The 13,907-nt window shown below is 36.3% G+C and overlaps 7 protein-coding genes across 7 annotated transcripts; 4 read left to right on the top strand and 3 right to left on the bottom strand.

Moving 5' to 3' along the window:
* Positions 1-84: 84 nt before the first annotated feature.
* On the top strand, positions 85-2,040 carry FDP41_010426 (uncharacterized protein; the record flags this gene model as incomplete). Its single annotated transcript, XM_044700723.1, has 1 exon — positions 85-2,040. The coding sequence occupies one exon, from the start codon at positions 85-87 to the stop codon at positions 2,038-2,040; it is 1,956 nt and encodes a 651-aa protein (XP_044568074.1).
* Positions 2,041-2,068: 28 nt separating this feature from the next.
* On the bottom strand, positions 2,069-5,253 carry FDP41_010425 (uncharacterized protein; the record flags this gene model as incomplete). The annotated part of the gene is made up of 2 exons (XM_044700722.1): positions 2,069-3,572; positions 3,644-5,253. 2 exons carry the CDS (start codon positions 5,251-5,253, stop codon positions 2,069-2,071), a joined length of 3,114 nt encoding a protein of 1,037 aa, XP_044568073.1.
* A 227-nt stretch (positions 5,254-5,480) lies between these two features.
* On the bottom strand, positions 5,481-10,781 carry FDP41_010424 (uncharacterized protein; the record flags this gene model as incomplete). The annotated part of the gene is made up of 4 exons (XM_044700721.1): positions 5,481-6,305; positions 6,358-8,145; positions 8,196-10,519; positions 10,589-10,781. 4 exons carry the CDS (start codon positions 10,779-10,781, stop codon positions 5,481-5,483), a joined length of 5,130 nt encoding a protein of 1,709 aa, XP_044568072.1.
* A 350-nt stretch (positions 10,782-11,131) lies between these two features.
* FDP41_010423 (uncharacterized protein) lies at positions 11,132-11,631 on the top strand (the record flags this gene model as incomplete). Its single annotated transcript, XM_044700720.1, has 3 exons — positions 11,132-11,272; positions 11,355-11,419; positions 11,484-11,631. The coding sequence occupies 3 exons, from the start codon at positions 11,132-11,134 to the stop codon at positions 11,629-11,631; spliced, it is 354 nt and encodes a 117-aa protein (XP_044568071.1).
* Positions 11,632-11,715: 84 nt separating this feature from the next.
* On the top strand, positions 11,716-12,065 carry FDP41_010422 (uncharacterized protein; the record flags this gene model as incomplete). The annotated part of the gene is made up of 2 exons (XM_044700719.1): positions 11,716-11,718; positions 11,808-12,065. 2 exons carry the CDS (start codon positions 11,716-11,718, stop codon positions 12,063-12,065), a joined length of 261 nt encoding a protein of 86 aa, XP_044568070.1.
* Positions 12,066-12,191: 126 nt separating this feature from the next.
* FDP41_010421 (uncharacterized protein) lies at positions 12,192-12,548 on the bottom strand (the record flags this gene model as incomplete). Its single annotated transcript, XM_044700718.1, has 1 exon — positions 12,192-12,548. The coding sequence occupies one exon, from the start codon at positions 12,546-12,548 to the stop codon at positions 12,192-12,194; it is 357 nt and encodes a 118-aa protein (XP_044568069.1).
* A 176-nt stretch (positions 12,549-12,724) lies between these two features.
* Positions 12,725-13,840, top strand: FDP41_010420 (uncharacterized protein; the record flags this gene model as incomplete). The annotated part of the gene is made up of 2 exons (XM_044700717.1): positions 12,725-12,901; positions 13,112-13,840. 2 exons carry the CDS (start codon positions 12,725-12,727, stop codon positions 13,838-13,840), a joined length of 906 nt encoding a protein of 301 aa, XP_044568068.1.
* Between the last annotated feature and the right edge of the window lie 67 nt (positions 13,841-13,907).

Here is a 13,907-nt window from a genome sequence, read left to right as displayed (position 1 = left end):
ACAACAAGCCTAAAAAACATCAAAACTCTCCACTGACACTCTCTAGTTCTCTTCGACTATAACAAATATCTACTCTTTATCATTATGAAGATTCCATTCTTTCGATCCTCACGAGAGGAATCATTCAACAGCGATGATGTCTTTTCTTCCTACAAATCTCAAAGAGAAGGTTCTGGTCGTGATGTCGGGAAGAGTTTAAAACATTCTGAAAGTTCTTTGTCATCAACAAATTCGACCACTCAATCAGATCCATTGTCCACTTCCTTTACGACTAATTCGCCAACAACTACAAGAACCACCTCACAACGTCGAATGAGTCAAAGAATTCAATCCTTTTCGCCGAGACATTCCATCAAATTACTTGTCAATGCATTTGCTGCTTTGAACAACAATACAGAACTTTCTTTCGAAGAGAAAGCAGTGTTGGCACCGAGGAATGTGGTGATTGATTTTTCAAATGAGAAGGACGTGTTGGATTTTTTCACAAAGTGTGATCATAAAGAATATTCTTTGGTGACTTGTTTGGAGATGAGAAATGTGAGTTACATGTTGCAAAGAGTGAATGAATTTTATGGAGAACGAAAAAAGAAGAGATTTTTTAAAAAATCTGCTGAAAAGATTAGCAGATTGAAGAAGTTAAGAAAAGAGAGCATGTCTGTTGGAAATTTAGATATTGAAACCTCTCAAAAAAAGAAAAAGAAAGCAATTCCGCATCAATCATTTTTTGACAATTTACCATGTTTAGAAAAGATGATTTGCATGGATGTGGAGAAGGGAGATGTCAGTATATCTTCGTATGCTGATATTTGTGAGTATATTACCAGCGGATCCACACTCTCTCATTTAACATCTATTGATTTTATCTCCTCTCGAAGATCGATCAGCACGGAAGGTTGTCTACATTTGACAAATGGAAAAATACCAAACCTTAAAACCTTAAATTTGAGTTTAGGTTACGGTGGTGAAGAGGTTTCGAATAAGATCGACTCGGAAGGATGCTCTTTTTTAGCCAATGGTAATCTCTCACAATTAACTCAGTTGAATTTAAGTGGAAATCCAATTCAAGGAAGTGGATGTAAATATTTAGCGAATGGCCATTTGAAGAATTTAACGAACTTGGAACTGAAGTCTTGTCGAATTGACACGAACGGTTGTTTGTTTCTAGTGAATGGAAACTTACCATACATGTCACATTTAGATGTGTCATACAATTTATTTATCGGAGAGGGAGCTAAATACTTTGGAAGTAGTAAGGCACTCTCCAATTTGGTTTCTCTCAATCTTGCTGTTTGTGATATTTCAAGTGACGTATGCGCAGCTTTGGCCAGTGGTAATTTAACAAATCTAACCTTTTTGAATATATCTTTCAATACCATACAAAATGAAGGATGCAGAATGCTTGCCCAAACATCGAAGGCATTTCCAAATCTGAAAGAATTGAGAGCCACTAACTGTCAAATTGAATCCGATGGATTCTTGTACCTAACAAACGGAAATTTACCTAAACTTGAAAAGCTCGATCTAAAATCCAACAAAATTCAAGACGAAGGGTGCTCAAATTTATCGAGTAATAACCTTCCAAACTTGACTCATTTGAACCTCAGTTCAAACATGTTGGGCCCTCTTTCATGCAAAAACATTGCGTCAATGCATAACATAACTCGATTATGTCTTGCGAGAAATGCAATTGGAACTTCAGGATGCAGATATTTAAGCAAGGGGTCCATCGCTCAATCTCTGGAGTATATGGATTTGGATTCAAACGACATTCGAAGTGGAGGATGTCACTATCTTGCATCAGGTGCATTTCACAATCTTAACATCTTAATATTGCTGGACAACAAAATTGAGAATGATGGGTTCAGAATGATCACCGAATCGCAATCATTCGCCAAGTTAGTGGAATTGCACGTAATCGGAAATGATGAAAAGAGATCACCCAGATCCCCTCGAAGTGCTACTTCTCAATTCGCGAAGAACAATATTGATTTTATGGAATTGCTGACTGCAAGCAATGAGCGCAATATTCAAATCTATTAAAGTCCCTATTTATTGCCTGTTCATTTCTTCAAAAATCGTGCATCGTGCTTGACATTCTTCTTTTCATTGTGAGCTTTACTGTGGAACCTGCATTGCTGATGCGTCCATAAATTTTACCAATCATCAACTTGACGTAATAGACAATCTTACTGAATAAGCTTCTTGGTTTCCATGCCCATAAGCAATAAATAGATATAAATCTCCAAACAATAATCCAAAATATTAGCGCATAGACGTAATAACTTAATGCTTCAATTTCAAAGCCATACATCTTTAACACTTCGTTCAACGTCTCTTTTCCTCTTCTTGTTTCAAGCTCCAACATGAAAATTAAGCCCTTGACATATTTCAAATACGAAATGACATGAATATAGGTGAGTGGAAATGCATAGGTTTCCATTTCTGGAATCGATGGTTGATTTCCACTCATAGCAAAAAATATCATGACCACAAGCGAAGCAGCTAACTGTGACGTGTGTGGTGTGAAAAAGTATGAAATGATATAACCAATAGGAAAGCTTGCCAACATGGTTCCAAAGATGACCATCCACAAAATACCAAAGTTGGTATGAGGAGATGCCACTTGTAATCCTATGGTGAATGATAGAGAGAGAAAAAGTACGACAACCATCGAAACTACATCCTTTGCCAAGTAATACATCCAACTATTGAGACCAGAATAACACTCTCTCTTAAAATTATTCATGTCATTTCCAAAAACAAGCAATCCTCTCATGATAGAAACCAGAGAGATGGCAATATTAAAAAAAGTAGAGTAAGGCGAAATTAAATCGGACTGTGGAATCATGGCATTTCCACGCAATGATATAGGGCATTGCATGTACAAGCTTTCAGGAACTGCTCCTGCAAACGAAAGTCCTTTGAAAATTTGGCCAATTAAAATTCCAATTCCAAGACAAATGGCATTCTCAATAAGGATGGTGGTCCAATCTCTGTAAAATTGTTTAAAGCTTCTCACAAAGCAAATAATAAATTGAACAAAAAATGGAGCAGTTCGATAGGCTTGTGCAGAAATATTGTGGAGTTTGGAATTGTTGCTATTGTTGATGGTTATGAAAGCTGCATCAGAGTGGTTGTTGTTGTTGTAATAAACGGCTCGTGTTGAATACGAGCGTTTGTAGCTGTCCTCAGTGAATGAATCTCGATACGATTCGTCACCATTAGAAAATAAACTCTTCTTCTGACTTGCATGTAGAACTTTTTCTTGTGTTTTTCTAATGATTTCATCCACTAGAAATTCACCTTGAGGTGCAATGAGCGTTCGCAATATTTCATCTGCTGGATTATTTCGAATTTCATCTGCTGGAATTTTTTCACGTAGAACATTCACAACAGTAGAAACTGGAGCGTGAAAGAGAAGCCGTCCTTCACTGAAAAGCATGATATCATGAAACTGTTTTAAAATTTCTAAGGATGGTTGGTGGATAACACAAATAATATTCAAGTTGCACTTTTCAGAGAGTTCTCTTAATGTTTGGCATAGCGAGAGGGCAGTTTCTGAATCGAGTCCACTAATAGGAATCGTGTGTGAAATGTTTCATTGGAGGAAACGCTCGAACAAAAATATCAACTTGTTACTTACCTTGTTGGCTCATCCAGTATGAGAACAGGAGTGTCTGCACACAGTTCAATACCAATCGATGTTCTTCTCTTCTCTCCTCCGCTGCATACTTTTGTGAAGGAGTTTTGGACCTTGGATAAACCTAATCTGTCTAAAATGGCAGATATTCTTTCCTTCTTGTTAAACGTTCGATTCTTTCTGTAAGTAATGCTGAATTCCAAAGTCTCCCTGACAGTCATACATTGTGCCATCGTATCCTCTTGAGTGACAAATCCAATTATTTTGCTTGTCTCCTCCGTAATTTCTCTGTTGTCAATCAAAATTTTTCCACTTTGTTTACCATTATTAGCTCTCTTACATAATGAGTTGACAAATGTTGATTTTCCCGAGCCTGAAGGCCCCATAATTGCTGTAAATCTGCCTGCTTGTAAAATTCCACTGATTGGATGTAAAATTGTTTTTCCAGAGAATGAGGTGAAAGCCAAATTGTGAAAAGTGATATCAGCTCCTCTTGTCCATAGCACATCTCTCTCCTTGAATTCACTCCTTGAAGTAGTCCTTAGTTGTTTGATATCATTTAAAAAGCGTTTTCTTCCACTTGGTCTTAAATTTCGAACGAGATAGTATATAACGAGTGTTGTTGTCTTGGTATTCAGAATAATAATCGAAATGAGAATAATTGCAATTGCAATGCAAATAGCACCACCTGTAAATGCTTTTAGATGTCTATTGTCATCAAATTCTAGCCAATACCAAAATTTGAGTTGAATTGGAGTTAAGGAATTATCTGTATTTCTCCAAACCATGTAAATGGTAGAAGTATTTCTTGGAATGGTCGTATTTGTTGCAACATTGAAATCGCTCTCGTCATCATACATTCCTGAATTATTGAGCACTCCAAGTGAAAAGAATCGAGTTCCAAACGTGGTAGGTGATACTACAAAAACAGATCGATCCAAAGGCTTGTCGAATATAAAGCTGGACATGGTATTCAATGAAAGAGCAGCTTTGGCTGCAAGATCCATAAATGTTTCAAACGCGGCTTGTTTTCTAATGACAGCAGCTTGAACAGTAGCATTTGCTGAAAACGAGAAAAGAATAAATCGAGCATTTAAAGGTGTGGTGATGTTAATATTCGCTTGAAGATATGGAGGTGTGAAACTCGGATGATAGAAAGGAACATCCGGAATGTATGGAGTCATGATGACTGTTTGACTCCTATCGGGGTGTGTTAAAAAGTTCACAAAATAGATGAGAGGAAACAAGACCAGACCCATGATGATGAGAATGATCATGACGAGTGTGACAATACCTGTGATGACTTTGAATCGTTTCATTTGTTTAGGTGCCATACTCATTCTGTGATGTCGATGTTGACCAGAAAAGTCATGTTGTGATAAATCGTAATCATCATCTTCCGAATCATAGTCCATTCCATCGGTTTCAACTTCTTGAACAAAGCCTCCTTCTCCTCCTTTTATCACATAGCTTCCTATTGGAGGAACATTGGGTTTGTAGTCCTCTGTTTGATTGACAGCAGAATGAATGGATTCAGGAGGTGTTTGACCAACCACTCCAGCAAGCTCTGAATAGTTGTTGCAAATAAGAGGCTCGCTGAGTGCTGAGGACATTTGTCGTGAGGATTTTTTGCATGGTCTTTTCGGAAATAGGCTCAAGCGTTTTTCTCACAAAAATTGAACGAAACTCTTCAACTTGATGAACAATTTGCCAAAATAGATTATATAGTGAAAATACTAAACCTGATATTAAGGATTCTTTCAGAAAACTCACAAATTTACTCAACGTACTGTCATATAATAATATCAGAATTGGTTTGCACTCAACATTCTCTTGGCTGTCAGAAATAATTTCGAAAATGAGAGGTTGGAGTGCTGCTCATGGTTGTATTGAAATGACTTTTTGGCATCTTATTGTATGTTCCATGAGGTCCAAGAAGAACAGTCTGTTCTTGTCGTGGTGCTATTGCACCTTGTTCGTGAATAAATTTAAAACTGTGGTTGGAAATACTTTGATTTGGACGTGGTGTTTGAATCTTTTTTGAATTACAGTTAAAAGGAACACTTGATTCATTCAAAAATTGATAGTCACTTCTTACGGTTGTGGCTTGCATCACTGGATTTGGCCACATTCCGCTGCTTTGGAAAAGGTTGTTGGGTTTGAATGATTTCACATGGGCTAGATTTTTAAAGGAATTCATATTTGATTCAAATACTGTCTGTTGTTGTTGAAAGAGGGGAGATGGAGGGGGAATTGATGGGTTTATGGTTTCTTCGGCGTGATATCTGTAGGTCTGCTTATTTAAGGGAAAATGTATTGATGCCTTGGTCTTTTTGAGCGGTGGTTCTTCATATGAACTGTTGTAGTGGAGTAACGAATTTGAAAGCAAACTTGACTGATCATTTTGTTCATTTCTTCCAAACATGAATGGATAAGAAAAATACGAATCAGATGGTGTAAGGAATGGCTGATGCTGACCCAGACAGTTGTCTTGATGAAACATTGGCTGGTTGTTAATGTAGAAAGAATGATCAACATGGCTTGACCCTTGATTGATCAGTACTTGCGAAGTCTGAATGAATTCCTCATCATCCGTGGCTGTTGCCATGTTGGCATTCTCATCATGCCCATCAAAAATTTCGTTAAAGCACTGATAGAAATTGCTCTAAGTAGTGTTGCAATAAGAAATATATATTGGGAGCGATTTGAAGACTTACCAAAATTGGCTCAGCAACCATGTTTCCTAAATGAAAAGCAAACTCGTCGAAGTTTCTAAAGCTGGCTATTTGCTTCAAGGTGTAATTTTGAAGAATCACTTGGGCTGAATAACAGTTAATAAACGGAAATTGCATTAAGAATGACTCGTGATCAGTCTCATGTTCTCGAATCCATAGTATGTCCTTGTTCAACGTCTTTGTTTGGTCCTTAACATCGCTGCATATAACACTAATGATTTCTGCTGTTTGGTCCATGCTATAACTCATTTTGACATTCACCTCAATTCTACTCAACGATTTTGTGAAAGACAATAAAGAGGATGCTAAATATGTCATAGAGTCTATTTCTCCTAATGAGTTTTCATAATTATCAATGTACTTTTCTATAATGATCCAACAATAAGAAAATTGATGAGATAAATGAAGCACTTTGGAAAATAAATTGATAGTTTCCTCTCGTATTGTGTCCTCTGTATCTAAACTTTCAGGTGACGCAATAAGAACACAATGTCTGTCATTGATGAGCATGTCAGCTGGAGCATGATTGACAAAATCTCTCTCCACAACAGAAACTAAAAATCTTGACTCTAGTTCTGCAATAAGTTCGCTATTTTGAATGCATTTCTCAGTAGCAATTATCTTAATAATTGATTTCCTCGTTGTTTTCATGTCTCTTAGATAATTATTAGCAATCATATTCAAATCTGAATCTGGAAGTAATGAGATGTCCTTATCTCTAAGAGGTACAGACATTAAATCCTCCATATCCATAGTTGAAGAGTCAGTTTGAAGTATTCTTTGCAACCCTAAACTCCATGTATCTACAAAATAAGCACATTTAAAAAGATCTTGAGGAACTGTTACAGAAGGTAATACATTATTAATAACCCAACTCTCAACCATACATCTTGATATCAATGAGTAAAGAGCTAGTGGTAAAATACCTGGCTCCACTTGAACTATTGATAAAAAACCAGAAAATGCTTCGAACGATCTCTGTTCCTTTATCCTTTCCAGCATGGTGTAAGTGGCAAAGTGAAATTGCGTTGAATTAAAATTCAAAACTTCCGAAAATCCTTGCTTTGGTTCTTCTTCATTTAAGGTAGCATCACGCATAAATATCATATCCTTTTCTCCAACTATTAAGGTGAAATATTTGATCTGATGGGAAGCACTAAACTTTCGTTGCAGGTGCTCACGCAGTAAAGTCAACACTTTGTTGTGCTTTGTAACAAACAAAATTTTCATGTTGCTGTTAGTGGTTAATGTTTGTAGGATATTATCTTCAATAACTTTGAATTTGTCTATATAGGAGTCCAATTCGTGCTGAGAACAATTTTCTTGTAAATCTTTGAGGCGAATGAATATATCTGAAATTGATCCCTCCAACACAGTGTTGTATGTGTCACTTTGTTTAATCTTTTCAAGAAATGACAGTCCTACCGAGATGCCACCATCCAAAATAACCTCATATAAGTATTTTAAAGTATGAAGGCAAACAAGCCTCTTGAAGACAGACTTCGTTTCACTGATCCGCCTTTGATCATTGGAAGCCATTACAACTTTTAAGCTAGCTCCAAAATCCTCTACTATGTGCTTGATATAGTCTGAATCTACCTCCACGAATTTCATTGTGTCAAAATCATATCCTTTTACACCTGAAACTCCGCTCATTGTAAAGTCACCAATCTTGGTGAGATCACATAGAAACTTTGATATCGGTCCATCCAATTCGACAACCAACTCTTTATGAAAAGAAGTGATGTTCTTTCTTTTGACAATTATTCTCTTTTCATAATTAATTTGTTATCACATCTGTTCAACAATTTCATACATACCTTTGAGATTATTGCATCCAACAAACTAATGAGTTCACCAACGCTTCGAGCGGGAATAAATGAGGCAATAATAGAATGTACAGTTTTCTTTGAAATTGCGTAAACATTTTCCAGTACTTTGCAAATTGAGACTTGTGCTGCAGATGGAATATTTCTTTCTATCAAATTGGCAACTATAGAATCTTGATAAAAAATGAAACTACAATTAGATATCACGTTTTCAAAACGTTGCAAAAAATTGTCGACTATGTGGGAGGATAAAAATATCAACTTGCAATTTGTGTTAATTTTGACAAGTTGAAATGTAAAATTTTCTTTCGTCACCATGATTAGATTTCTGGTGTGATTCGAAAGATATGAAGAATAAAACTTAAAATCTTCCTCCAAGCGCTTTTCATTGCTATCAATGATAATAAAATTGGAACTTGAGCTACATTTCTTGAGTTTTTGTAAAAGTAATAGCCCAATTACTGATCTCAACGTTATAGCAGGCAGCACCAGCAATGAATTTTGATTTTGAATGTCTGTGACAATGTCAATGGCCTCTTTTGAAACTCTAATGTCGTCCGGTATAAATAGATTGTTTTCCTTATTTGTATCGATTGTAGATTTTTCAAGAGTTGATGTCAGCTGCTGTGTGGTAGAATAAGTGTGTGCTTTTTTTTGGATCATAAAGCTCTCCAAGTTTTCCTCTACAAGCTCCTCAAGTTTGGAGTGATTTTTTGTTCCAGCTTTAGTTTGTAGAATGTGCGTGTTGGGCTTTCCATGCTCTTGGAACTCCTCGATAGAAAGTAAATTTTCCAATAAAGATTCATATTGATATAGAGCGCCTCTTCCATCATCTTTGTAGTGGGAAACTGTATTTGCGTATAATGATGTTTGCTTGAACATTTCCTGAATGAACAAGATATCCATGTTTTCATAATCTTTCTCACGAATTTCCAGATTAAACAGAGCCTTGTCCAACTTTTCAGATCTTACTCTTGTCTTCGATGATGGCTTCAAATGGTTTGGCACATTCAAATAAATATCTTGCACGTTTGGACAATATTGCTCCTCTGTTGCAAAATGTTCGAATGTTTGGAAGCTCACATCTTCTCTAGTGGGCAATATTTCAGTGTAGCCTTCCTTGTCAATTTCCTTTCTGAATAAGTAAATCTTATCTGAAAGCCACATGCTAGGTAGAGTAATCTCTATATTTGTTGTGGGTTTCGGTTTTGCTATCCTCTCAATGGGAATAATATTGTCACATTTTGAAAGTGTAACTTCTGTGAGAGGGTTTGGAATGGTCTTCACGTCGTCTGTATTAATAATTGTGTCAATGAAATGGATATTGTTGCGTGCATTATTAATTTCTTTGTCTTTGGAATCTAGACACCAAAACTCTTGCACGTATATTTGCTCCTGTGTCTTTGAAATTGCAATTGTCTGAAGCTCTGTAATAAAAACGTTTGGTGAAATCTCCTCTAGAATGTCTGTACTATCAACAGTGTTGACAATTTCGTGCACTGCTGAACTTATTTGCTCATGGCTATATTCTTCTTCAAATGATAAAAGAGAATTGATGTCAGTTGATTTCAAGACAGTCGAATGAGCGCTCATTTCTATCTTAAGGTAATCCTTGTAAGGACGGCACTGTAAAAGAAGGTATGACTCAGATTTGGATTCAATATCAAACTCGAGAGTATTCTTATCAGCAATATCTACAACGGAGTATAATGAAGAGTCTAATTCTGAATGTTCATCATTGATGAGCAGTAATATATCAGAGAAAGTGTCTTCAAGGTTTGAAAATACGTCCACGATATTGTCAAAAGAGGAGTGGAATAGTTGTACAAGCGTGTATCCTGTCCGATAGGAGTTCTTGGGCTCGTTAATGAGGGACTCACCTTGAGAAACTTTTGGGTAGGCATTACACATTTGTTCCATCTCGTTAACAACAGAGTCTGTTGATGGTTTGGCACAAACCTCATGTAATAGATCTTTTCTAAAGGTTGAATGATGTTCAACATCAAAATTGGGCAAAATTTCCTTTGAGAAAAACAGTAGCGCGGAGTTAAGGTTCTCAAAGTCCAATAAGACATCTTCAAGTTGGATATCACTATAAATGTTTTCGTCTGGTCTTTCGTCATAAGAAAATACATCCAAATAGTCCTCATATTTGTCTATTGAATAATGTATTTCCCAATTACTCTCACCTAAATGCTCCATGCACTCTTGCAACTCTTTTGCTGTTTCTTGTGCTGGCCATAACTCCCTAAAGTTATCCATTCTGTTGTCTTGGATGAACGTGAGCAAGTCGGTATATTGGATAGAATTCATATCTAATGAGATGAACATTGAAAAATTGATGATTATGATAGTACTAGAATTTTCCATGAACAAACACATACCTTTTTGATGTAAGGTTGAAGTTTCTTGTAAATGAAATTTTGACCAATCACGATTGGAGCGCATATCTTCCAGCTTGGAAACGAAACCATTATTTACAGATGGATTTTCATGAATGGAGCAGACACGCTCCAGCTGAAGCCTCAACCTCTCAGTATGATGAGTGTAGTAATCTCGTACGCTGTGTTCATACATTTCTTTCCGTATGGCGAAGCCTTAAACAAATGTTCTTTGTTTAACGCAAATCACTCGAAGTGATGATGATTGAGTTGTTGTAGACCCAAATTTTTCAAATTGATCAAATGCAAGTATTCTCTTCCAAGAGATAGATGAGGCTTATGTTACAACATACTGGGCTTTAAACTGTAAATTTTCTAAAATTTCCCTCATCAAACAAAATTTGAGATCTCGGAAGTATAAGTTGAATTATAATTCGCCTACAATCAGAAGTAACAAAAGCAGAAGCATCATCATCATTTGTCCATATATAATTTCTTTAGACCAACAACTCCTTCGAAGTTTCGTTTGCAAGACACTCAACAGAAATGAGCAGCCATAATAATAACAACGTTAAACAAAATGCAACTCCTCCTAAGAGAGATGAGAACCAAGTAGATCCCTTGGTGACCCACCGGGATGAGAACGCTGTAAAGGCTCAAACCGAATTATCATTTTCCATATGGAAGGTAAGTGATCTTATCATCCACGACAGTGTTCCAAATTTCATAATATTATTCACGATGACACCATATAAATCAATCAAAATAGAGAATAAATCCTGGCTATGTGATACCTACAGAGCCAGTACTGTCAACAACAAAAGATGCTTTCAAGTAAGTGTTCCACAATCATGACCACCATGAATTCAAATTTAAATATTCATATGGAACTGTTCAGACCACAATATTCAGATCCGATTGACAAATCCACGTTCAGGGCTGCAGACAAATTCAGTCAGTGGAGAGAGGAAGATTTGAAAACTTTCGGAAAGTTAACTTCAGCAACACCAAAGTCATCAGCAGACAAGAAGCCGTGGAAGTTTTGAAGTCTTTTTTATTGTAAACTTTTTGTACTGGTTGACCAGAATTTATAAAAATTTTCGTTGAAAAAAAAATACGCCACAATCACAATGGTTCGTACTCTCGCTATTTTTCCTTCTTGACTGACATTTGAATACTCTTTTCGAAACAACACATGGCACTGATTTTTATGGATTTATAGCCAAAGCAAATCTTGAACGTTAAGGAATTCCTCAATCTTGCTGTTGCTGCCAAGGAAAAGGGATCAATCACCATCTACAGATCCAAGCAAAGTAAGAACAGATCATACAAGTTCAAGCTCAGAACAAGACAATACCTTTATACCCTCAAGATGAAGAATAAGGTCAAGGCACAACAATTGGAGAAGGCATTACCACCTGCATTGAAGAAAACCTTTATCAACTTCCCAGACAAGAAGGAAACTGCTAAGAAGCAATAAATTACCTTCATCAGGAGTATAAAATATTAAAAAAACATAATTCTTCAAATGATAATATGGTCAATTCTTGTTCTGAACAAAATGACAAGTGAAAATTAAGACTTGACATGACGGAATTTATTCCGATCATCTCCTTGGATTTCGCAATACTAAAATTACAGAATCTCCTCTTAGAAACATCTTGTTGGTAAACCTAGTCTTGTTGATTGGCTTTGCTTTCTTTCTGCCTTTTCCACTCTTTGGTTGCTCCGTCCACATTTCTTGTACATTTTCCAATACCATATTACAGTGTCGGTCGAAAGCTTTCACTCTCGCCAGTAGTTTCCGATTGTTCCTGCAACTGATCAAAATTTGAGTTTGTTCTCGTACACTCTCCAACAATAATGATAGCGGTCCTTTTTCAAAGAGTAATTCTTCCTCCTTTTCCAATTCTTCGGCTGTCTTTTGTGGAGGCTCTCCACCAAGGGCTGCTGTGGAAGACATTTTTTATTATTGATTTTAATAAAACCAGGCTTTGATTCGGGTTCAACCACGAAGTCATTAAGTTATTAGAATATAACCCTTTCAATGGTATGAAGTGGCTTTCGAAAGTATGCTTGTGAGATCGGAAACTTAAGTCCGGATCAAGCTTCTCCCGAATTGTTTTGTGAATCCAAAAAATGCAACAAAGTAGCAACACACAAGAGGAACAAGAATTTGTGGATGTCTTTCCTCCACCACCGACATTTTACAAATTATATCATCCCACAAAGAGTGAATATATAGCTCCGGAGCCTCCAAAACCTTTAAAGAAGGGACAGACCTATCAATCTTTTGGGGAGACTCTCACAGCGATTGTATGTAACAAACTTTCAACATTTGGATTTAAATGTGTGCCTATGATGTGGTGATTGTTTGACTTACTATTCAATCGAATTTATTGGAAATTTATTCTTGGAATATTATTCAACTGTAATGATGATTGTGATATTATTTACATTGTTCGGATCTGTGAAATGATGACGACGATGGAATTGGGAATATTCGTTGCGGCACTTAACATTTAGCCCTATTTTAATCCAATCCCACCTGGGTATGAGGTTGTGAAAAAGCTTTATGGTGCTGATCGATCCATTGACACCATAGATCATGTGGCAGAATTGAAAAAATTAAATCGATCTCTGCTGTATAACTTTTTAGAGTTGTTGGATCTTCTTGTGGAGCATCCGACACTTCAAGTGAATGAAACTGAGGAGTTGTCCACTGTAACGAATTTTGATCCGTCCAAAGCTTCTGCAAAGTATTGCTGGGAGTTGAAGTTAAATCAAATCGAATTAATTTTCATCAACATGTCATTTATATTAAATTATTACAGGCCTCATCAAGCGAGAGAGCAAATGATCACAATTCTTCAAAACCAACTCAAGAGACGAAGGGAGGTAACAGAAAGTGTTGGAGATTGCATTCAATATTGTTACAAAATCTTGAAAGAGGCACATAATACATTAACGAGCATCAATTTGGAAGAATTAGAATTTTTGAAAACTGTTGGAAGCGAGCCAGCATCATCTGCATTGTTAGAAAGTGATTCTTCTATTGCTGATTTTTATGTTGAAAAATCATCAGCAATGAAAAGAAAACGTGAAGAAGAAGAGCAAACAAGACCTCTCGAATCTTCTCTTTTCACGAATGGATTTAACAATACAGACTACATCAAGAAAACTAGAGACACTAATTCAACAGATCTTGTAAATGTAGAGCTAGGAGAGGATGTTATGAAGGAATTTTTTCAGTAATTGATTTATATGAATACCAATGATATTCGATGATTGGAAACGTCAAAATAATTGTAAATATTTACAG

This window comes from Naegleria fowleri (genome assembly GCF_008403515.1).
Source record: "Naegleria fowleri strain ATCC 30894 chromosome Unknown tig6, whole genome shotgun sequence".
Lineage (NCBI taxonomy): Eukaryota > Heterolobosea > Eutetramitea > Acrasida > Naegleriidae > Naegleria > Naegleria fowleri.
This window is presented reverse-complemented; position numbering and strand designations above follow the sequence as displayed.